At 45.4% G+C, this 25,463-nt stretch overlaps 1 protein-coding gene across 2 annotated transcripts in view; it reads left to right on the top strand.

Moving 5' to 3' along the window:
- Positions 1-1,154: 1,154 nt before the first annotated feature.
- SGPP2 (sphingosine-1-phosphate phosphatase 2) overlaps positions 1,155-25,463 on the top strand; it is a 39,051-nt gene continuing 14,742 nt past the window's right edge. The window contains exons 1-2 of one of the 2 annotated variants that reach the window (XM_064457361.1): positions 1,155-1,477; positions 15,706-15,864. In XM_064457361.1, coding sequence (XP_064313431.1) covers positions 1,256-1,477; positions 15,706-15,864 — 381 coding nt within the window. In that variant the 5' untranslated portion in view covers positions 1,155-1,255. Of the gene's footprint in view, positions 1,478-4,658; positions 4,728-15,705; positions 15,865-25,463 lie in introns of those variants that run through there. The other variant, XM_064457362.1, reaches the window with a different exon arrangement.

Below are 25,463 nucleotides of genomic sequence, written 5' to 3' on the forward strand. Positions count from 1 at the left end.
ACAGGATGCCGGGTTGCATCAAAAAGGGCATCGCCAGCAGAGATAAAGAAGTCATCATCCCACTCTACTCAGCACTTGTCAGGCCACACCTGGAGCACTGTGTACAGTTCTGGTCCCCGCTATACAGAAAGGATGTGGACAGGCTGGAAGGGGTCCAGAGAGGGGCCACCCAGATGATCAAAGGACTGGGAAGTTGCCATATGAGGATAGGCTGGGAGAGCTGGGTTTGTTCAGCCTTGAGAAAAGGAGGCTTAGAGGGGATCTCATCACCATGTACCTGTACTTAAGGGGCAGCTACAAAGAAGATGGAGACTCCCTTTTTACATGGAGTCACATGGAGAGGACAAGGGGGAATGGGCACAAGTTCCTCTTGGGAGATTCCGACTGGACACGAGAGGAAAATTTTTCACAGTGAGGCCAGTCAGCCACTGGAATAATCTCCCCAGGGAAGTGGTTGACTCGGCCACATTGGACACTTTCAAGAGTCGTCTGGACGGGGTACTGGGCCATCTTGTCTAGGCTGTGCTCTCCCTAGAAAGGTTGGACTAGATGATCCCTGAGGTCCTTTCCAACCTGTGAGTCTGTGATTCTGTGATTCTGTGATCAACCAACAGAACCAAGGACCTTAGGGTTTCCTGAGCAGAAATACAATATGTATATGTGTAAATATTCAGGAGTAAAAAAAAAATGCTGGCTCCAAGATGGGATGAAATGGAACTGAGGCCAGCCCAGGATATGTTTTACACCCAAGAGGAGAACTGATGGGGGGTGAGCACAGGTTGCCTTTCCATCCAGAGGAGCTGTAGTGCTAGCATCGGGTGGGGAGGGAGGAGGCTCTCCCCTGCAGTCCTCCTCGCCTGCCTTTTCATGGCACCCACGTTTGGGCATTTTCCAGGGAAATCCTGAAGCTCTTGGTGACAACTGGGGAGGTTTATCTTTAGGTTAGGAAAGTGGGCTGGCTTTATATCCAGGTAGATTATTATCAATTTTTTTATCGGGGTTGTCATGGGAGGAAAAATGACAAAAAAGAGGAACTTGCTGCATTTCCTACTGCCGCCGGGTGGGACAACGAGGGGGGCGCACGGCCCGGCCGGCAGGGGACGCTCCGGGGCGGGGGCGTGGCGCGGCGCACCTGGCGGGCGGGGCGGGGCGGGGCGGGGCGGGGCGTGGCGCGGCGCACCTGGCGGGACGGGACGCACCTGCCCGCTGCCCCGCAGCCGCCGGGGCGCGGCGCGGAGCGGAGGCTGTCGGTAGCATGGCCCGCCTGCTGGGCACCCTGCGCAGCTCCCAGCCCGTGGCGCGCTTCCAGCGCTGCTGCGGGCTCTTCCCCGCAGGCGAAGAAGGCGGCGGTGGCGGCGACCCCGCGGAGGGGACCCGGGACCGCGGCGCCTGCAACGGCGTGAGCTCGCAGCGCCGCCCGGCAGCCGCCGGCCGCGGCCCCCCCCGCAACGGGGCGCGGAGCGGCCGCGGCCCGCAGGTGAGTGCGGAGCGGGGGGCGGCCGGGCCCGGCCGTGACTCAGCACAGCCGCCCCCCGCGGCCATGCGCGCCGGGGCTCCCCGTGTCCCCCTCCCGCCCCATCCCGCCGCCTGCCCGGGCGCGGGGATGGAGGGGCTGGGCTGCGAGGGGCGCCGGTGCGGGGCAGCGCTGCGCGGGGGCCGCCGCCCGGCACCATCCCGGCCCCGCCGGGGAGGCATTTCTGGGCTACACCCCGCCGTCGCTGGCGCCCCCGAAATGAGATGCTCGGTGCGGGAGCGGCTCTGCCTGCCGCGGTGCCCGCAGGAGCTCTGCAGCAGCGCCGCCTCACCCTGGGACGCGCGCTTTCCCGCGGCAGCGGCTGGGAGCAGGAGCCCGTGTCGCGTGGACCCCTCTGCCTCCGCGGGCGCCCCTGCCGTGGTGCCCCGCTCGCCGCCGGCCTCCCGCGGGGCGCGGCCGCGGCAGGCGGGGAGCTCTGCCGGTAGCCGAGCCGCCGCGGCTGCCCGGGCCTGCGCCAGCTCCCTTCCGCGCGTTGCAGCCGCGGCGCCCGTAGCGCTGCGCTCCGCGCTTCCCCGGCCAAGCAGGTCACGGCGTTTTATGGCGCGGTCTGTAATTCGCGTGTGTTTCTGAAGGGAACAGGGAAGGGCGTGACGCAACCGCTGCGTACAGGTTGGATGACCTGCTTTTTCTCTGACTGTAATGACTTTAATTCATTAGCACATCACTTCGTAGTGCCTTCTGGAAAGGATGTGTGATAATGGTCTTCCAAATTCTACCTGCAAAGTAAACACGGGCCAGCCATGTATGCCACAACTCTGCCGCTTCTCCCATACTATTTTACCTTTCTCTGACCTACATCTAGTTGCTTGGTTTCCCATTTTAAGCACCTAAAATTCTTTATCTGTTTGACTCTTTCTCAGTTTTAAAAAAAAAATCAGGAAAGTTGGGGTAGTTCTTCAGTCTATTTGCTTCTGAACTACGGGAAACTATTTCAGTAAATTATGCAGATAATTCACTAAAAGATTTCTTTTCACTACTTGCTTTTGAAAAGTGACAGGATTAACATAACAGTGTTAATACTAAAATCCTATCCAAGTTAGTGCTCCATGAATGGAGCCATTCACTTCACCTGGAGCAACTGGTTTGGGTTTCACAAAATAAGAAACAACTACCTTTACTGAAGGGTGAGTATGTCCTGGGTAGTAATTCATGACACCTGGAGATAAAAGTGGGAGAGTTTGTTTCCACATAATTTGGACATTCACTTCTGAAATCTGTGAAAGTTGGGTTCAAATCCAAAGAAAATGCAGATGGGAGTAATGGCTTCGCCGATGTTTCATTTAAGTGCTAGAGTTATAAAGACAGGCTCTTTCTGCCTCTGTGAAAATCCGTTTATACAAAGAGGGTCTTCTGCAACCCACCAGGAGATGCTGAAAGTGAATTTGGATCTTCCTTATGCCAAAAAACATACTCACTGCTCTGTTGCGAAGTGAATGGGAGTTGCCTTGATGTACCTGCAAAGAGGTGGAGGAGTCTAATGCAGATAGCAAAGTCTGACCATAAGCTCCCTATGGGTAGTGGTGTTTTCTTGCTCTCGGCTGCAGGCATTTGCAGAAAGGTGCTGAAGCACTGCCCCTCCGTCTCACTGCTGGTGACCTTGGATGGCTGTGTGCTCAGCTCGAGCATCCCTTTCTCAAGTTTGGGGCTTTCAAAGTCTGTTATCAGGACGGAAGTTTTCTATGAGATTATATTACTTTGCCTTTGCTGTCGCAATGCAGTAGTCTTAAAAGCTTTTTGAATGATCAGTAGGTTATACCTGTGAAAACAGAATATATAATTGAGTACTTGAGTGAAGAAGATGTGAATGGTTGGCCAGATGCTGGGGCTGCCGCAGCTCCATCTCCGTAGGACATTCCCCTGTCTTCTGTGCCAGCTCTCAGGCCCCTGCATCTGATGTGGGCTGGATGGTGTGCTGAGATGGCCCGGTTTGAGGGACTCTGGTGAAAGCTGATGGTGGTGGTTTGGGAGGTGATGGACACACCTGGTACAGATAGATGCTGTACTGCCTGGAGAGAAGGGGAGATCCCTCAGGAGGGTAATGAGACGGGACAGCCCATGATCTGGGAGAAGGATGCCTTTAATTAGCTGCATGCATTTATTGCTGTAAGTGCTACTTATGATGCATCAGTGTCTTTTATGTATAACCTGCAGACTATATTTGGGTTGTGTGTGGGTTTTTTTGGTTTTGGGATTTATTTTTTTTTTTAAAGTCAGAAGGCCTCATGACAGTGGTCAGCAGCACAATGAGGGGCTGTATTTCTGAATCTTTGTAATTCAGTCCTGTCTGCCCCACAGGCGCTGCCCTGAGATGATGAGACAAGGAATGAAATGCTTAGGTGTGACAGCAAGAGCTGTGTGTGTTTCTTAAATATTAAATCAGTTGCTTAGCCCATGTTCTTGATGTCCCCTTGGTTACCAGATCAGTTAGAAATACTTTTTAATACTTCAGATGAAAACTCAGGTATCTGAGGGTGATACAAAATGGTGCTAGTCCAACACCCTGGCTGGACTTAGGCCCTGGCTCAGACTTCATATTGAACCCATGGGCTTTTAGTAAAAGAACTGTTGGGTTTTATTACTATGGAAGACAAGACAGTAATTTCTTGTAATTATCTTGTCTTTAGCTAGTACTTCTTTGTTTTCTGTGCTCCTTTCTAATATCGGTTTGTTTTGCAGGGAATTTCTTTCTGAAACTGCTTGGAAGATATATTTTTCCTGATGCTCTGTATGAAGCCCTTAAGTTGCACCGTTAATAATACTGAAGATTTGTTCAGGGTTTTAGTGAGTGGCCAAATAAATGTTACATATATTTAAAAAGTAGAACTCTGCTTATCTGTAACCTCCTGATGGACTTTTGCTCTGAAAATTGGTAGCCTGAATTAGAGGGAACCAAGGGGGGGGAAAAGCCCCACAAAATCTCTTATTCAGAGTTCTCTGTAGGGGTTTGTTTTTCTCCACTCTTCGTTTTCCCCGATGCTTTATCATCTCTTCAGATCTATCTTTCTGCCTTTGAAAGAGTACAGTTCTTATTTACTCTGTAGTTATACCTTAACTGTCAGAACTGCTCCAAACTGGTGCAATGTTTACAAACTGGCTGATCACATTTAGTGATTGTATAGTTCTTACTCATGCCTTAGGTGAGGAGACTAATAACCAGGATAACAGCAAGGTGATGGTAACAGAAACAGAAAAGGTAAGTAAAAACTGCACATCCATCTCAGATGTATTGCAGTCCCCAAAAATGTAGTTAATTACTGACAAGACATAGATGACAGCACTGCTTTTGCTGTCAAAGGATGTCTGGTAACTTGAAGTAGACTTGCTCTAGAGCATGAGTCAAAGTCTCTCTTCTGTGGCATTCCCTTTCAATAGATTTTGCATCAGCCTCAGAGTCTTGCTTTTCCTTTTTAAATCATATTACTATTACTGTCTTACTTGGTTTCATGTTGTGTCCCTTTCCATGGAGCACTAAGTGGACAGTAGCTGTGGTAGGTTCAGCAGGTGATGCAAACCCTTGTGAGAAAAGCCCACGAGCACCATGAGGAGAGCTGGCAGCAAGGCATTTATGCCTCAAGCGCTAGCACTTTGTCCTCCTAGAGAATATAACTAAACTTCTGGAAGTTCCTCAGTTTGGAGCTGCAGCTAGCGAAACATGAGATCCAGTTTCTTATTTTGATGGGCTGAGCATGAGGCTCACATTCCTCAGCATCACTCCCGGTGCTCTGGTACTTTGTGTTCAGCTCTCCCCTACGTAGTGTGGTGGCCAAGGAAGCTTGCCAGCCCTGCACATGTCCAATTTTCATTTTAAGGTTCCCAAGGAAAGCAGCTGGTAAAGGATGTTGTTAGCCTGTATGAATAATACCGTTTCATCGGATGGTTTTTGGCCAGCCCTCTGAGTGATGGTCCTTTGGAAGATGACAATACAATTGTATCCAAGATTCAAGCAGTGTGTGGTAACCCAGTGATGCCAATAAAACTTTGTGAGACTTCACTTGCTGATTGTAATAGGTATCCTGTGGGGTGCTTGCTGCTCAGGAAGCTGCTGCTGGTGGTGCAGGGGGCATGTGAGGGGCTACGCCAGGAGTCTGAGTCCTTACGCTGATGATTAGGTGCTTTGTGACTCAGCGCTTCCTGGCTCACAGCCTGAGTCATCTTTGGAGGCTACTGGACCTCATAGTGAGGAGCTTTCAGGATCCTAGGATTAATTCCAGTGCTTGGAGGTGAGCCACTTACTGTTTTATAATTCTGCTGAATGTCTTAGGCCATTAGTTCAGGTATCAACCAGAAGAATAAAAGCACATCTGCTCTCGTTTTTCTCGTTTAGATCTTGGGAGAACAGGGGTAGGTTTGATGGGTGAGGAGCCAGAGAAAATCGGTTCTCCCTGGAAAGGCGATTTTTTTACCTCATATATATACTCTGCAGGAAATATTTATGGGTCATCTGGGCAATGGAAGGTGACTATTGACTGCTATGGCAAATAAATCCAACGTCTAAAATGTACAGGTAGCGTTGGCTAAACCATGAGATTTTTATTTTAAATGGCTATTCCGGTTCCTGCTTTATAGGGCTTCACATCAGTTCAGTACAGTTAGCACCTTTAGCTTATTTTTCCAAGGTAAACTGCCATTGGTCTAGCTTTAGAGGTACATGAATGCTTCAATATAGGGTTATATTGCTAATTTATTACTATTTTATTTTATTACTGTATTTGTTAATATTTATTACTAGATTAAAAAAAAAAGTTTAATCTTTCCTTTTGAAGACAATTGGCTGTTTGCAAACTACTGCTAATAGAGTTCCCTGAGCCTGCCAGTTCTGGCACACATGAAGCTGTGTGGTCATTCTGTAACAGCAGACCAGGCTGTTGTTATGCCTTAGCTTGACTTGACATAATTATAACTGCTTACTTATGCTAACCAGTTTAATTAGATGTATTGCCTTAAGTGTTCCCTATTGACATTTCTCTGTGCAAAGGGAGAGCATTGAGATACTGTCTTTTCCAGAAGAGTGTCGGACACCTCAGTCATGCCACAAAGACTGAATGTTTGCATGGGAAAGAGCTCAGAGGCATTAGTAGTGAGGAACCTGTTCCCTGACAAATATAAGGCCCATGGACCAGGATGTATAGCATGAAGCAGAGGAGAGAATAAGCAAAATAAAAGGTGTCTAGGGAGAAAAGGGAATGGCAGGGCTGCTGTGATGCCAATGTCACCCCTACCTGTGAGGTGCCAGGGTGAATAGTGAACTGGCACAGATTGAAGCATTAAACCTTGCAAGTACATGCCGAACTGTACCAGCAGTACTGTGCCAAGCACTGCTGGTGCATGGAAGCTGCTAGGGTGCCAAGGGAGCTTCAGCCACAGTTACTTGTTCAGTGGCATAAGAGATCCTGGCCATCTGCTTGAACAGTGCTTCTTGGTGATATCAGGTCACCAGTTGGTCTCCTTGTGTGTTTCACCATCAGAAACAGAGCTGACATAGCCATGGCCTGCACTGATTGCAACTGATAATGAGCCAGCAAGTGAATTGAGAACATCTTACAGCTCTCATCACCAGGGGCTGGCTGGCTGCTGAGGTGTCCTCCAGTATGCCTCTCTACAGTCACAGCTGCAATTTGAACACCATGTCCCTTCCTGTTTACAGTGGTCTCCACCTTCCAGGAGCACATCTACCTAGGACTGGCATATTTGTGGTGATAGTTAACCTGAAGCATTATTTGGCAATACCTTAGAAAACTGCTCTTTGACTTGAATCCTGGAACTATCTGCTGGGGAAACAGTCGCTTCTCCCTGTGCTGTTGCCCAATTATAACAGATTAATAAAAAAAATAATTTAGTTGTCTGAAAATGGGCAGAGTAACACCATACCATTTATCTTCCAGAAGCCTTGCTGCTCTATGCCTCTCAAAATAGACTTCTACTGTGGAAATGATCTTTGTGCAGAAGCGGGCTGACTGGGTTCATGATGCTGCTGGGTAGAAATAAGGGACTATGAATCGAGGCTGCGAGATGTGACTCTATGGTGTCAAATTTCCAGGCTATAGTTAATTTCTGAAACCAAGTCTTAAGATGAGAAGAAGCTTTTTGCTCTGAAAAGAAACATAATATTGAAGTCCTTGGTCATTTGGCCATTCCTGTATGCTTCTGTTGCATTAGGCTGCTGTCAGCTGAGAGGTCCCCAAACCCAGGCGTGCTGAGGGGAAAGCAAATTGAGGGGCTTCCTACTCTTCTTTCTCCAGATCTCTGGAGAGCAGCCTGGGTATCTAGCAGCCTTACAGGTCCTAGTAATGCTCTGACTCATGTGTTTTGGCAGGAAGTCAAAAATAAGAGGTGGTGGTGTTTGCAGGGAGCTGGTGTGTGGGCAGGGTGGCTCTCTAATGCTGTGCAGTTTGAAAACTGTTGTTGTGTGACGCATCCTTCTCCTATCCAAAAACACTTTTAGTATCACTAAGCCTTTGGAGATATGAAATATGGTTGCGTTTCAGAGGAATTTTTTTGATCTCTGTTTCAAAGCAGGAATCTCTGTCCTTCTGAGCCATCTGTAACTTACTTTCTCTGGTTCTTAACTCACGTTTTTTCCTCTCCTCTGTCTACAGACATTGCAGCTACCTAACCCTTAAAATTACTTCCTCAGACACTTTCAGGAGTAGTCTCTGGGGTACACTCATAAAATGACAATATAATCCTTGCAAATTAAAATGCAATTAAACAAACCTGTTCTCCTGCTGTAAACCAGGGAAGAAGGAAGCCTTTGCCTTCTGCCCTTCCCTCTCCTGCCTCTCTCTTGCCCTCTTACTTCCTTATTGCACAAATCAGCCAGTTCTTCCTGGAATGTAGGAGGATTCTGAAGTGCATGCGAAGCTCACCCACCACTTTTGTCGGGAGCACCTGAAACAGCTGTGTCCAACCTGCCTAACCTCTGCCCGGCAAAGCAGGGCTGGTCCCTTGCTAAGAGGGTGAAGGAACTGAGCTGCCTTTATAATGCTCATCAAGAAGCAGATGCACGCAGCCCTATTTATGCTGGTGTTGTGCAGCTTTCTTGGCAGGAAACTGCTGTTGACGTTCATCAGTGGTTAAAATCAAAAGCATAAGAACTGGATGTCCAAGGTGTTATTTGGGCAACGGGAATGGCCATGAGAGGGCCAACTTTCCATAAAAAGCGTGCAAGGAAATAAAGACAAAGGCATTACTCTCCACGTCAGGGATGTGTGTATAGGTGTTTCCTTACAAGTCTGAAGACTGTGGTGGAAGGTAGACCTCTTTCGGTTTCTTTGAATGATATTGGAAGAAAATGGCTGAAACATCATTCTGATACCATGAGACTACTGTGTGAAGAAGATCAGATGATCTTGCCTTCATATTAGCAACTAGCACAAGTTCCAAAGCATATGAGCTTGTAGGAGTCATGGATATCAACGCTCCAGGCATCTGCTAAGAAGGAATACCTGAAATTGAATGGCCTGCGAGTTTGAGTGCCACGAAGAATGCCTTTTGATGGAAAGTGGTGAGTACATGGGCTATTCAGAATAGGTTTTGTAGCCACGTGGAAGTAACTAGATGGAAATGTAGGTGTGAGAGGCACACTGGCTGTGAGATGAATTTAGGAGGAGTTGTGGGGTATGCTGGAGGACAAGAACAGAAATTAAATGGTCTTGTCATGTTGAAGATATAGTTGAAAACTGACTTTATTTGCTAGGTGCAGATACCTACTGAACAAGCAGGTGTAGTAAATACTCAACTACAGAATGGGAAACAATAGGCTTGGTAGTGCTTTCATGGAGAAAAAAATTATTAGAGGAGATCACAGGTTGAGCATGGTTCTATGGTGGCATGCTATTCTGAAAACAGCCTGTGAAATGAATGAAATTGTGCAGGACTGTTCCTTCAGCATTACTGTGTCATGTCTGATCTTTGGGCACCGTAATTCAAGGCAGGCACATTAAGTGCTGTGTCTGGAAAATGCGAAATATTTTCTGTAAGAAATGCCAGGTGATTAAGCAGTGGCAGAGAAGACAGTTATGTCCTTTTTGAACACTTGTAATAAGCTTCTCCTGTGTCAGCCTTCAGAGGAAGAAAACAATTTGTTCCTTGTTTGCAGTAGATAAGAAAATAGTCATAGGTTTAAATTTCAGTGGGAGAGTTTTCAGGCTAGGTGTTAGGGAGAGCAAAGCACACAGAGATTGCCTGGAGCAAGCAGTGGAGCCTCCACCACCAGCTTTGGTAAGGGCAAGTTAGACAAACTTCTGTCAGAGTGATGGGAGTGTAAACTGTCCATCCTTGGTGGACAAGCTAGACTTTGGTTAGGTTGTCTTTCAGGAAACACAAGGCTGTCCTTCCAGATGACTGCAGGCATAGTTCTTCACAAGCAATCTTAGTCTCATCAGCAGCCATTCCCCTATGTCTCTGAAAGAGACTTAGACTTTATTTTTTCTTTTTTTTATTAAGAAGGTTTTCTTTTAGGAAAACTACATGATCAATTTTTTCCTTCATTGATTCTTCCTATTAATTGCCTAAGCAAGTGCTCTGTCAACTCTAGTCTTATTTTAGTCCACTTTATATTTAAGTGATTTGGCAGATTCTGATGCATCTACCCGTGTTCTTTCAACAGAAGGAAGGATGGCTAATTAGTTACTTCAAGAGCAACGTACAGAAATATAACCTATAATTAAGTCTACCTCCTGAGTACTAATCAGAGTGGAAGGGAAAATCATCTGAAGATTGAAAAAATTAAATCTTCAGGGATAAACTACAGTGTCTTAACTTTGTCCTGGACCTGTCCTAGCTGCAGCGTGCTGAGTGCCTGTTGATTGTGCAGGTGTGTGTATCTGTCTCAGCCGACTGTCTTTTACTGACTGAAGGGGAAACTTCTGGATGAAGATGCAATGATGTACGATGTGATGAATGGCACAACACCTATTGGGCGAGCATTGTGCCAGGTCTAGTGGGAGTTCAGGACATACCTTTCCTGTTTCCCACTTGACTGGTCTCAGCCTTTGGTCCTGCAAAGCCTGGCCCATTTCAGCCCGACAGCTTCCAGCTGTCCCTGGTGCTGCTGGCCATGTGGCATTGTTCTGCCGAAGTACCTTGCTGAGAGCTTTATATAATGGTCTTTTTTGGTGCTTTGAATGAATTAAGAAACTACTGAAATGCTACCAGAAATCCACCTGATTTTTAGACTCCCTGCTCGTTCTGTGCCTGAGACTATCAAAAGCTTTATGGTAGTCTGGCTTGAAGCTCACATGTTGTTACTTCTCAAGCAGAGATTGTCTTGCTTCTGCATCAAATGATGACTCAAGGCTGTGTCCCTAATAATTATGCCATTAGTGCATGCCACTATAAATGCGTGCACAACAGCTGCCAGTTGGATGTTGCCTATTTGTGTAGTAGTTAACACGACCTTTCTGCTAACAGCAGAGCTGGTCAGAACTTGGTAGCATTGGAGGAGGGTTTCCTCGTGATTTCTGTTTGTCTCCATCCCTGTGTTTCTCAGGTTTTTGTTAGCTCTAGGTGTCTCTCTGACAACAAGGATGCTAAATAAACCCAGACAACTCTTGTTAACTGGCTGCATCACATTCTGGAGGGGGGGGAAAGAAAAAGCAAATAATTACCTGAATGAAAATGCTTGAACAGAGCTGGAAGCTGCATATATATATATATATATGAGCTTGGTTAGGTAAGCTTTTCATGCCTTGGGGCTCCTTATGTGCATTTTGTAGGGTCTGTGTGTCTTCCCCTCTGCTGTCTTTCTGACATCTCTGCAATTTCTTCCATGTGTCTGTACCCATTCTTTGCTGCCTCCTCGCTCACCACTGGTCCTGTGTCCCCAGCCCTGCCCTGCGAGGGGCTCGTGGCCACACCAGGATCTCCCACTGGGGTGTAGTGCCTTTTTCCTGGCCACCCTGTTGACTTGCATCTTGGACTGGTGAGTATCTAGCATTGGTGCTCCCAGGAGAGGTGAATGCGTAGGTGCTGGAGATGTTCCTGGCTGCTCTCAGCTGCATGTTACATCTTCAGAAAACTCTGAAATTATTTGACACTTAACTGTGCAGATGGGTGGAAGACCTGAAGCCCTTGATATAATGGAGTTTGTTTTTTCTTATTTTCCAAAATCTGATCCTTGTTACCTAATTTTTGGTTATGACATGGTAAGTTGCTTTATTAACTGTACCCAGTTAATAAACATGGAAGTGATGTAAAACTGACTGCGTATACAAAATACTCAATACAGAAGGTTTTTCCCCACTGGTTATACTCCACACAGTACTGCATTGTGGGCCTGAATTGTCTGATTTCTATTGTCTCTACATATAGCAACATCTAGACTGGAATCTTTGGCTTCTTATTCTTGTGCCTGGTCTGTGGTGGCTTCTCTAAACTTTGTGCCTTTTCACAGCACAAAAAACCCCCTCCCTTACATGAGAAGTATCACAATGCATTAACTAGGGGCTTTGGGAGGGAAATTCCTGATCTTCTGCAAGGCAATTCTGCTGGAATCAAGGGACCTCAAGAACTTTAATTAAACATGCACATCTTTGGAAAGACCCAAAGTAATTGAGAGCTGAGAACAAAATGTTGGTTAATGGTATCTCTGGGTCAGGCTCTGAGCCTTAGATGTCTGATGCTACAAAGCTTGTCTCTGGAGACAGGGCAGGGAAAGCAGATGCCTGTTTAGCACTTTGACAAAAGAGATCCTACAGGAATTGGGAGGAGAGTATCTTTTTCCTTTTGCCTTGCAGGTGGTATACCTCTGCCTAAAAATACATTTTCAATCCATTACACTAGTGGTTCAGCTGCTGTTCCTTAAATTCAGCTGTAAAGGATAAATACTTTTAATGTATGTACTGTCTAAATCTACAGATTCCTGCTATACTGTGTCATTGTGTTAGCTTCTCCCTAGAGTCACCACGGTGGTGGTTGATCTGCTTTGCTGACCCTGTCATTATCACTCCATGGGGAGGCTTTGGGGATGCTCCTGTGCTCCGGGGGAGGCTGGGTGGGTGCTGCAGCAGCGTAGGTGCTGCAACTTGGACTCCTGAGCATGCGTGAGGCAGTACGTGGTGTGGGTGACCACCCACGACCAGTGTGCAAAGACTGTGTGAAATTAGGATGACCTACAATAGCCATTTTCTGTGACAATACTTCAGGTGAGTATTTAGTCTATGGAGACACACATGAATATGTGAATGAGTCTCTTGTAATTTGAGGAGTTAAGTTTTTTCCAAAATAGATCTCTTATAGTTGAGAAGGGCCATTTGGTGAGATCACCTGTCCTCTGTGTCTTCAAATGTCGTGGCTTATTATACCTTGCTTCTAAAATGTTCTTAAAATTCTGGCTTTCTCTATAGCCTTAATTACTGCCCATCAACACTTCTCTGATCTGGACCAAATAGTAATGGAGATGGATGGAGGGGATGACTCACTGGAAGTGCTTCAGAGTTGTGGAAAGTGTCGGGTCACTTCTGTACATTAAATATAAACAAGTCTAGAGATCAGAGTTATTTAAAAGTAGAGATTGAATAAATTTCTGAGTGTGTTATAAGATGCTAAACATTCACACAAATAGTTGTAATGGCTTTTTCCTGCGCTGGGGTTAGAATGAGAATAAAAAGGGAAGGCACTTCACAAAGCACAGCACACTCTGCTTTCTGCAGAAATAATGGATATAAATAGTAAATGCGAGCTAACTGCTGCAACCAAAGATAGACTTCTCATGGGCCAGGTACAAAGGTGCATGGAGTGGACTTCCTGTATTTGCAATGCTTTAGCATCATAATGAATGAAAGCATTGCCTTTTAAGTTATCGTACACTACCTAAAATGAAGTGGAGCAATTCTGTGGTACCGTGCATGCCTAACATGTGGTTGTTACCCTTGTGTGTCACAGGCGTGATCTGTTTGTGCCCGAATTCACACACTGGGCTGTCCACAACTGCTGGGGTGGTGTTTAAAGAAAAAAAAAAGTATTTAAAAAAAAACAAACAAAAACCTGAAACAAGTAGGGAATGATTTCTCATAGAAAAAGAATAGAAGAAAATGAAAGGTTCTTAAAGTCATGTGGAAAGACTTGGGCCTGCTTTCTGCCTAGAAATATTTTTAACTCCAGATTTCTTTTAGAACCTGGAAAATTATCTTTTTTTGCCCCCACAAAATAGATAACTGGAATTAGAAAGTTTGGTCCCTCATCCCATGTGTCCAAGTATAAAAGAGTTACCTTAGGGATATGTCTGATCATCTTTGATCTAAAGCACACGAGCACATAATTCCTAATACATTGGAGATTGATGCTTAATTGAGGAATTAGCGATGCCAGAAGAGACCCTTCTCTGGGGCAATGTAAGTATGGCCAAATATGGTTTCAGGATCTCAGACAGAATCATCAGAGTTGCTAATTGCACTGGGAGTGTTTTCTAAGTGGCATATGAGACTCAGGAGGCTTAGACTGATTGCTCTGTCATTTGGCCAGCCATAGCATACTGCTGAATTATCTTAGAGGGACGCTAGCAACTCAGCTGTGACCCCTATTACTAATACATGGGGTAACACTCCTGTGACCCCCGTGTTTTGAAAGCATTGACTCATCTTTTCTGTTTATTGATGCAAAAATCACTAAGTTGTTGGCATTTTTTCTGTGATAGGTGAATGGATGCAACTTCTTTCCATCTTGATTTTTGTTGTCTTCATGCAGTTTGCCTCATCCTCCATATTGAAAGCATATTAAGGGCCTGGAACTTCTAATGGCTTTTACAATGAGTCACAGTTGCATGTCTAGACTCCTTAGGTGATTTTTACATTTTCTCACTAGCAGGTAGGATGAGAATTTGTCTCTGCTAGGGTAGTTACACAGTCAAGTTCAAGCATAATAGTTTTCCTCTTAAAAGAGTTTTAGGAGTTTGTCAAAGCTGTATCTTAACTTAGTGTGTCTGTGCTGAAACCTTCATGATCTCTTCTCAGCTCTCACCTTCAGGAAGTTCTTTCATCTCATATTTACACAGCCAACTTCCATATTTTATTTTTTTTCTCTTTGGGGAGATGGAGAGAGACTATGATGGTTCCCTTGCTCCTGCTCCTAAATCAAAAATCCTCTTCATATATCTCCTTTTTTAATGAAGTGTAGAGGTGTTTATATAAAATGTGATTCACTTGCATGTTGCTCCTGTGAACAGGGTGGGAGGCTTCGTAGTGGTATACTATCCCAAATGGTGGCAACAGCAAACCCCACCACAAGTGACCAAAGTCATGGCCTTAATAATATATGCTGCCGCCTGGCTTCCCAGCTCTGGCTGGCTGGGTGCAGCCTTTTAGAAGAGAGAAAATGAGTATGTTAGGTGGGGTGCGTCTAATGAAATCATCTAGCCACCAAATCCAGACAGCAGTGAAATCTCTAGCTTAATAAAATGAATGAAGTCTTAAACAGTGTCACCTGATATTGTTGGCAATATATCGGCTGGTAATGTTTAAAGTTGGTTGCTGTTACTTAAAGAGGTTGGAGGGGCAGCTCTTCCCTCTGCCCACTCACAGCCTTGTTTCCCCTGGATCAGCTCATGCAGCTGCAGTTACTGAGCCAACTCACCTGTAAGGGCGTAGCTTCCAGCCGCAGCATTTCAGCGCAGGGCAGTCTGCTGAGCATCCTGCCGTGGGGGAGCACAGGGTCGGAAGCGCATGGAAGAGCCCGACGTTGAGGGCAATGCAGGGGATGCTGTTACCAGCAGCGCCTGATGATAAACTTTAGGGACTAGCAGGGTAAACTTTGCCTGCTATAATGAGGCAAATATTAAATGAAATGGTTCAGTGATTGTAGTTTACTTTTTTACTCTCAAAACACAGTTCCAGCGGAAGCAGTGGTGCCTCTTTTTATCTACAGATCTAGAAACCTCAAAATTAATGAGTCGGTGTCCTTTCTTAAATATACTTGATTTCCTTGGAGGAAAGACTGATCTGGTATCTTGAAAATCTTTGCCAAGATTAGTTTGGAGAGATTTCTGATCTGAAGGAAATGTAATGGAGCTATCACTATAGTCTTAATTTTATTATAAAAATTGAAATTCACTTCTTGACTCTTGTTCCGACAAATTATTTGGTTTAAGGGCTGGAAACTGTAACAGTTAAAATATCTTAAATGTTTGATATAGTTTCCTAATGCACTAAAACTTTCTAAAATCCTCTGATTTCCAGGGTTGCACGCAGAAGTATATTGTGAAGAACTACTTCTACTACTACTTGTTCAAGTTTTCAGCTGCTTTGGGTGAAGAGATTTTTTATATCACTTTCCTTCCATTTATCTACTGGAACATAGATCACTCTGTGTCTAGAAGGATGATAATCATTTGGTCTGTAAGTATTTCTGTGACTTACTTAAGTGTGTGCTTGTTAATTCTGTAACTGTAGCAAATGAATATTTAAGAGTAAGACTACTCCTTCAAACAAAAAAAAAGCCAACGTTATTTGTGTAACTTGTGTGTTCATGAAGCAGCAGCATTGCAACACTGGGAGGAGGTGAGAGGCGTTAGCTGACGCAGGGTGCCTGTTCACCTCCATTATGTCTTGCACTGACTTATTTTTTTCAGCCCAATAACTGATTGAGCTGCTTTTGATAGGGTTTGCATAGAATAGTTGGGAAAACAGTTCCTTCCAAATGTATCATGGTATTTTAAGGATCCCTCCATATAATTTCAGGAAATATTTTTTACCCAAATTTCCTCTGCATAACCTGTTCATGTAGTTTTGGCTCAGTTGAAATCAGTGTAAATCTAATAGGAGGGGGATTGCAGGCTGCAGCAGAATAAACAGGGTGCTCCTGCAGTCACTTGGGGGGGGATAAATCAGATTCTCTGTTGAAGGCTAAGACTTAAAAGCATTGATTTTTGTTAACACCAGAGCATTCACAAATTAACTGCCTTCAGTATTGCTTCAGCCTTCACAAATGTGGTTTGGGGTATCCAGAATAACGTATTTCCATTCTGGCCCTGAAAACCAGGCACTTGAGTCTGGGAATGGCTGTTGTTTTGTCACTGCCATTGCTCATCTTTGTATTGATCAGATCTTTGCTGCTCAAATAAGACCATTTTAGAACAAAGAAGGGAGGTAGGAAGCATCTCTGGCAGATGGCAGACCCTGGAGGTTTATCTGTCAATCTACATTGATTTAAGAAATTGAAGCTTGGTGAAAACTTGGATGTGATATCTAGCTTTGTTTCTTTACAGTAAGCTTCTTCTTGACTTAGTCAATGCTAGTTAATAATATTCTGTCTTTTGTCCAAATAATATGATGAGAAATAATAAAACCAATCTGAATTGGGTCATCCGCTTCAAATGCACCCGGTCTTGGACAGAAGGCATCAGTTGTTCTGTGCCAGCAACCCTAGTCAATACAACATTTATAAAGAGAACATGAAAAATAACTTGCAGATGAAATTTAGAAGTAGGTGGACACTGTATAATTAGAGTTGGGTTTTGGCCAGGAGTACACCTACTGCTTCTGGAAATGTGCCACAGAAGATGATAATTGGTAGTCACTGCCTTCTGGGTTTGCATATTGCTCAAAAAGTGATTCTTTAGAGCTCCTCGCACGCCTTTCTGCAGACTTGCCTTGCCTTTACCTTGCAAGGAGTCTGTATGAGTACTGGCCAGATCTAGGCTGGTTTAATTAGAGTATTAAGGCATGTAATATTATGATTATTAATATTATTCTTTGACTTAGGGAGTTCTGGAGTTGCATTTCTTACTGCAAAGGAGAAGCTCGTTTAAATACACAGACTTTTGACAATCTGTAGTTGGAAACATTTTAATTAGATGTAATTGTGAAATGGCTAAAAATGTCTGTGCATGCTATGTGTTAATGTTATGCCAAGCTCAGTTGGGTGGCTCATTTGCTGGCGAGCAGGCTGTGAACCGGAATCAGCATTCATGGTGCTGTAAGTGGTGTGGGTCTGTCTTAGACACCTTGGTCATGTATGCAACAGCAGAAGCAGCTTAGCTGCTTGGGAGATGCCGAAGTGTTCAATGTGACAAAGCTGTGCTTTTAACTTATGGAAGGTTTTTGGTGATAGCACTGGAAGGATATCTGACTGGTGACACCGTGGTGACCAAGAGAGCAGATGTGCAGGCTATCTGCAATTCAGAGTTTTAAAGAAATGCTCTGTTTCTGCATGGATGACGATGTGGGGCTGAGTGCAGCCATGTTAGATAAAAGTAAAAGCCCAGGTAGCCCAATAGTCTCTATGCCAGTAGAAGGCTCAAAGAGCACTAAGGGGCAAGGGCAGCACCCAGGCACTGTCTAGCAGAAGGCTCTTATCCGGCTAGGGGACAGGAGTTGGTATCAGACGGAGAGCCCTACAAGGGAGCTCCTGCTACCTTCCTCTTAACACTGTTCAGGATGAGGAGAGGTTGTTAGTGAAGCTCTTCAGCAGGGAGAGAGGCAGTGGACCAGCAATGACCTTCCCGTGAGCCTGGTGCAAAGCAGGCAACACGGGCTGGTAAAACATGGTTGGCAGGAATGGTTATGATGGGGCTCGACCACCGCAGGGGAGAATTTGGAAATTAAAAAGTCAGGGTCCCAAGATGAATCAGGGGAGTTTCTTCCCTTAAAAATTAAAGCAGTATTAATGATGTTTACAAGGCCTTCCTGCCATCTTATCTGTCATACTTTATGCAGAGCCAGTCCCCCACATTTGAAAGAGATAAATTCGAACTGGAGCAGGGCCAGGGATGATTAGGGAACAGGCTATTTTCTGAGCAGAGACTGAAAGCTTAGATAAGTCTGTATCAAAATGAAGTCAGAGGGAGAATGGGGCTGGCTGTAAACACCAAGGGAAGGAGCTTCTTAAAATAAAAGTACAGTCATGAGGAGAAACTTGCATAAGACAGTTGTAAATAAGCTAAGTTGAAGCCAAGAGGTGTGAAATAGCTCTAGAAGTGTGAAGGGCAGTTAAGAAAAATTACAAACAATTTATTTCAGCAACAGCAGATGAGCGGACTTGGTGCCCTGGGATGTCTTTTCCAGTCCTGGGTCCCCAAAAAGTGCTGCTCATGGTTTTCTGTTTAGCTGGACAGCTCTGGGAAATGCTGGCTGTGGCCACATCCAGGTGCTTTGGGAGATTAAGGCAGCACATTGTGCATCCACGGTGCCTTTCCTCCCAGGATTCACAGTGTATATGTAGGCTTTACCTTTAACTTTACGGATAGATAAGTGAAATAACAGCCTGAAACGTCCAATCAAGATGCCAAAGGTACCCTGGTGTCTTTGTTTCCCTTCTTCAGCTCTTCGAAGTAAAAAATTTTGAATGTGCACAGATGAGGCTTTGATGCCTGTGACTCTTGCTACTTCAACCAGGAAGTGAAAAGATGAAAAATAACTTCACATGAACCAGCCCCTAAATGTGCTTTAAACTTACTGCACACCTCGGATCGAGAGGTGGAAGTTCAGTTTGGTTATTTTAATCTCTGCACCTCTCAAGGTTGAAAGTTGTCTATTGGTGTGGAATTTCAGCCTGGAAAAAATAGTTAACAGTTTCTGCTTGCCATTCAAAATTTTTTTTATTTTTTCAGGGAGCGTGGTTGTAAAATGTACCCACACCTCTTCTAAGCCTAAAAAACTTTAATTTTGTACACTATAAATCAGGGCTGCCCAGTGCGGGCTTTGTTGGGACAGGTGTGGAAGCTGTTGGCGTATGACAGTGATAAGCTGCTGACTCAGGTGAAAGTGGTATTTCTGAAGGAAGGCAGAATTTGGGTGGCTGGCAGTGCCAGGTGGGTGCCCACTGGGCTCCCCCAGCTGGGGCCCAAGTGGTGCTGGGCGCAGCACGGGCAGGTCTGAAAAGGTCCTGGGTCTGAATCCATGGCAATTTAGTTTCCCATCTTGCTTTTCAGAGGAGCAGTTTTCCAAAGGCTGTCAGCATTTATTTACTTGGGAGTGATGAGCCCTCAGCTCTGGATCTCGGAGTAACCAGGAGTTTAATAGCCAGCAGGATTTTACCTGCAGTCATTATGTGTGGCAACTGAATCCCTGGATGCTGCTTTGAAAACGCACTTTGCAGCAAAATCTGGGGTTAGTGATTCTTGTGTGTTTGGTAGTTGTTGTGCTTTTGCAATGCTTTGCCAAAACATTTTTGTGCTTTAGCAACATTTCACTAAACAAGCTTGGAAGAGCTGGTAAACATAGTCACTGGAAAGTCAAAACTTTTAAAGTGCCATATATTACACTGCTTAAGAACATGTAAGACTGTGTTCAGGCACGTAAGTAACTACAAAATGTCAGAATACAAAAATAAATGGTCCCTAAAAGCAAATGCCATGTGCAAGATGATAAAGTGTGTGTTGAGAGAGAATTATGTACGTGCTGGTACCTGTAGTCTACCCTGGAAGAAAAGGTGCTAGTGAAGCTTTTATAACTGAAATGCTGAATTAAGGTGAATGCTGCATATCTCCTGTCAGTTCAATGCTGCTAAATTTCACTCAGAGTAACTTAAGGTGAAGTTTAAATTGGAAACCTTTTGTATTTCACTAGAACTACAAGGTGTAACAGTTTCTCAGTTTTGGGTGTTAGATGGTAAACCATATCAATGTGACAGTAGTTTTTTCTGCTACCAGGAGACTGGGCACAAATTTCTCTTACTTAGACCCATCACAAGATAGTCAGCTAAAAACACTCCTATAGTTTTTGTCCGAAGATTTCTTTTAAAGACAGAGAACATCCCAGGACATTGGTTGGTTAGACCTCTGGAGGCATGAGGCTCTCTTGATCTTCTTGTCCTGGTTTTGTTTTTCTGAAGTCTGACTTGAGAGTGCCAAAGTCCTCCCTCATACATATATATCTATATGTATTTTTTTTTTAAGAAGCTGTCTGTGCTGTCTGTTCCCTCCTCCTGTCCCCTGCTGCCCCTGGCCATGGCATGCTTGCTGCTGAGCATGGTACTGCTTGTGGCAGGCTGGAGACCTGCTTCGTGGATGTGCTGCTCACCTCCTAGCTGGGACAACCTGAATAAGTGTTGGAGCATCCCACCAACTTGATGCAACCTTGACAAATGTTGTGTAAAGTTCCTGTGCAGCTAGCATAAGATTGATGTGTTTTCTGGAAAACAATAACCATGCTGGAGATGGGAGATCCTCAAGCTCCCCTAACCAGCTGCCCTGTCCCATAAGATGCATGTGCCTCAAGGAGGCGCCCAGCTTTGTGTTCGCTGTTGGCATCTCTGTATGTGGGCAGTGTCCAGGTGGCTTTGGGAGGGGATGGGGAGCTGGATGCTGTCAGAGGGTGGCTTAGGGCCCTCCAGGCTGGGGGTGCCTGGGGCTCTGTGGGGCTTCTTCCACTTGGGCTGCCACCAGGGCAAAAGGCCAGAAGTGCTGCTCAGTGACTTCCATGGTTATTTCCCTGAAGTCAAACCTTAGTTCTTGGCATTGACTTGGGGGGTAGGGGTAGCATCTCCAGAACAACATACTCTTCCTTTCTCTACTCCTCTTTCACTGTGAACCAAGCGATGCTTCAGGGGCACAGCCACAGCTATTAACTGTTGCAGTGTTATTTGTTCACTTAAGCCTTAATTGGGGGATGCTGAGAATAGAAGCTGTGAACAGTACAGACTGGATGCTACCTTTGATTTCTGTATGGTGAATCAAAGTCACACCTGCCTTGACAACCACAAAAACTAGCTGGCACTTTCAGGTTACAGTCTCTGCTGCTTGACTAATCTCCTGCAAATGCCAGTTTATTAATAGTGCATCCTTATTTTTTTTTTCCCCCCTTCCCAGTGTTCACGATGTGCTCTGTCACTCTTATTGGCACACAGACTGTAAAAAAAAAAAACAAACAAACCAAAACCAAAAGCAGCATCATTTTCAAACTGTAAATTTCCTTTCTGGGAAGATGACAAATACTCTTGCAGGGCAGGGTTTCTACAGCCAGGTTATAGAGTTTCTGTTCTGGAGCCAGAAGAGCAGATTCAAAGTCAAGCTGCCACAGTGTGAGTCTTAGCATTGGCGACTTCTTCCATTTGACCCAACATCTTCTCTAGAATTTCATCTTGTTCTTTTCGTAGATCAATAGTGCAGATGGGAGAGCTGCAAAATCAGAAGTTGAAAATAGGTGAAACAGAACATACTTTTGTTAGCTGAAATATTACCAAGTGCAAAAAGAATTGTTCCTCCCGACCCTTGCGTGCCTGTGGGACAGCTGGGTGTGTCCATCCCCGTGCAGAGGTTGTGGCAGAGGAGGGACGACTGGCGTGTGAGGAGGGTGTTACACACACAGAGCACACCTGCAGTACTGGGCCTGTTTCCTAAGACCTGTCAGATTCGGGGTCTGGGCAGCTGCCATGTAAACGTTCTGAAGGGGAAATTGCACCTTGAAGCACCAGTCCCATACCTCTGCATATGGAGCTGGCTTGGCTGTGTTTGTCTATGTGCCTTCAATACATGTCTGCGCTGCAGTGGTAAATATGCACAGCTCTCTTTCTTCCTGCCACAGAAGGGCTGCAGACAGTGGTTGCAAAAGTGGTGAGGGAAAACCATTGAAAATGCCAGCCAACACCTGCAGGTGAGCAAAACCACTTCTTAAATTATTGAAGCAATACCAGCATTATGCAAATGTTAAGGATCCAGGTTACTTTGTGGGACTCTGATGCCCACAGGGAAGAGAACAGCCCCTCACCCCAGAGGGGACCCCTGCAGATGTTGGGACAAATGTCTGGGCACCTTTGGCCAACACCTTGAGTTTGATTTGTCATCGTTCACTAAAGCAAGATTTGTTAAAGCACAAAGATAGATTCCTCTTGTTTACCCCAGTACAAAGCCCCAGGTGAGGATGTATTTGTGGAGATGGACCATATTTATGACTCAGAGCAAAGTCAGAGGAAACCTCAGAAAAAGGCTGTTGTGCTGCTAGCAATTGCTGATTACATTTGTGTTGTAAAATGTAATGCTGTTGACCCGTAGTGGCAATAAAGCTTTGCCTTTCCTTCACCTGATGGGTTTGCTCTGAAGGATTGCTGTTCCCCTCGCACAGCCCAGGCTACCCCAGCAGTATGGCAGGCAGCAGAGTTTGAGGAAAGTCTTGATTTTAAGTTAGTTACAGAATTAGAGGAAAACCCTCTGAGAAGGGAACAAGTGTCTCCAACAAGAAAGAAGTATTTACCCAAGTAATTTTTAAATGCTACTTGCATTTGTTGGAAGGATTTAATTCTGGAGGCTTCAGAGTCATCTGCATAGCACTGGAAATTTAGATAATCTCAAACCAAATAATAGTGGTGTGGGCTTGGGGCTAGAAAAATGTCCTCATGTGTCAGGCTTGCTGCCTTGGCCCACGTGTTCAGCCTGTGTGATTGTAAATACAGGACCCCAGGGAGCGATGGCAGCCTCGGTGCAGCCTGTGTCGCATTGCCTTCGCAGCACAGCTGTAGCACGCTGAGCTGATGCGGTAGCACCTGGCAGTGCAGAAACAGTAGAGACTAGTTCAACTCTGAACAGATTTAGGGTAGTTGTACTCTAGATTTCAAGCGTGACTCAGTAAGCCAGGCTTTGCTTATTGCTTCGCTGTGGAGCAGAACAAGATGTGGGTAATATACTCTTTTGTAGCGGAGGGGCAGGAACCCCTAGGAGGAAAAGCCTGCCTCGCCTAGCCCTGGGGTCTCCTCTGCCTGTTAACGCAGCTCAGGGATTCAGCCACATAAATGAAGCGCCCGGTTTGTGTTTCACTGAGGCAGAGCAGCAGGAGGGGATGCGGGAGCTGTGCAGCCTGCAGCGGAGCAGCATACAGCCAGGGAGCTCCCGGGGCCTCACAGCGATGGGCCGTGCCTGTGCAGCTTGGGAAGAAGGGGCTGGGAGGATGTGTTTTATTTCCTATATCTCCAGCTGGTGCTGCTGAGTCACTGTCAAGTGATGTTGGAGATATTAGGGAGCTGGCATGACTTCCTGAGGGTCCCCACCATGTCAGTGGTATGTGAGCAACTTTTGTGTGCGTGTGTGTGTGCACACCTCAGTAAAGAAGGGAAAGCAGCATTTCCATGTGTTGTGTGTGTGTGGTTGTTGCTAGTGACCCTTCCACCACATGACTGCTCCTCTGCCATGGTCCACCTTCCTTTTGCCATCATTTCTTTAGTAAGGACCAATATCATGGCATTTGTCACAAATGCTTGTAGGAGTTGCAAACACAGAGGTAGAGCAGAGTCCCTTTGCCTCCCCCAACAGGGTGTTCCTGTGGGAAACTGTGGTGAAGGTCCGGGGGTGAGGGCTTCCTGTATGGGCCTGTCTGCCCAAGAGGATTGCTTTGCTTCTGCCCAGGTTCGGGCACCGCTTCTGGGTGTCCAGTGACACGGGAAGGCTGCAGTGCTGCCCTGTGGTGCTTTTCCCTTTCCCATCCTTGAACTCCAGCTCCCTTCCCTACCTGCCAGCCTGAGCAACCCCCTTGTTTGCCAACACATCTTTGTAACTCAGGTGTGGAACGGTTAAGTTTCATTTTGGAAAGTTTTAACAGTCTGAGGTATGTGGTAGTTAGAATTGCTGCTGTCAGCTTTCAGAGTAAAGGGAATTAGGCATGCCTATCAACTTTTCTGAAATCTCAACTAAATTCCCGTGCATTCCTGTGTAGTTATCTTCTCCAGCTAATTGTGTTCTACACAATCCATCACGGCTTTGATTTCAGTAATAGAGAAGTCTCCAGGTTCAGACAAATTCCCCATGCAGAGACAGAGGTACTTATTAATGAGCAAATTAAAAATATTTATGCTGAAGTTGTCTGCAGACTGTTTTCCACGAGAACTGCAGAAGACTTGGTTTATCTATGTCACGTGAATGGAGTGGAAGAGAGCCTGTGCTAGAAATACACAGAAAAATAGCATCAAGAGCCATAATACAGCATTCTATGTTGCTGATGTTTTTTGCCTACCTAGGAAGAAACAAACAGAACAATAAAGCATGAAAAAACTATTTGCTTCAAGGTTTCTTTTCTTTGCCATGCCTGCAAGGCAGCAAATGCTGTCTGCTCACTTAGTGTTCAAGGCCTGCTCCCTCCTCTCCAATGTTCAGCTTTGGGCCTTGACAGTCATTGGGTGGAAAAGCCCATGAACATGTAAAGGCTTTTGGAATGGGTTTTATTTAAATGTTAGGTGAATATGGTTTGAGCCTGGCCCCTGTTTCCTCCCTAAATCTTCCCAGCCTGTGTGAAGAAAGGGGAGCTGGGTGAAGCCTCACACCACAGGCTTGAGGGATCACCCAGCTTTAGAATTTGAAATGCATAAACTTGCTGCCAATCAGCTGCTACAAGGTGACGTGCTCCTGGGTCAAACCTTAACCTACCCTTCCCTCTTTGTCTCTCTGAAGCCGTCATGAATATGCTGTTTGGCTTACCTAGGGTAGGCTAGAAATCACAGCAAAGCTACTGAGTCCTGTGGACCTAAGCAATCCCAAGTTATTTGCTGGTCTGGACTTGTGGTAATTTTTGCTCAGGCTAAGTTTTTTTCCAGGGCCGTCAAAGATTTTTAGTATTGCACAAATAGGTAATTCAAGTCAAATGTAGGTGAAGCTTAGCTCTGTGTTGATCTTTAGCCTGTACCCCATGCTCACCTCTCCATCTCTCTTCTCCTTTCCAGTGCTTCAGTGCTTATGGTTCACGATGATTATTACTGGGGTTTTCTCATCTGCTAGGTTGAAAAAAGCTGATGACAGACCAAAACTTTTAGAGTGCTTGCTTTCTTTCTGGGGACTGTTAGAGAGTAAATCCAAAATGACAGAGAAATAAGGTCAGGAAATAATGAAAGGTCGCTTAAGAGACAATATATCACTTAACCAAGACAGATACCTATCACCCACAGATGCTGCAAGCCACAGTAGAGTGCAATTCATATACTGCTCTAAGTATGTTTCTGCAAAACATACTTGTAATGACCGCATCTGCAGTGGCCTGCTTTTTTTGAAATCGATTTGTGGCTGAGCTCTGAGAGTTCG

The sequence above is a fragment of the Phalacrocorax carbo genome, chromosome 7 (genome assembly GCF_963921805.1).
Source record: "Phalacrocorax carbo chromosome 7, bPhaCar2.1, whole genome shotgun sequence".
Lineage (NCBI taxonomy): Eukaryota > Metazoa > Chordata > Aves > Suliformes > Phalacrocoracidae > Phalacrocorax > Phalacrocorax carbo.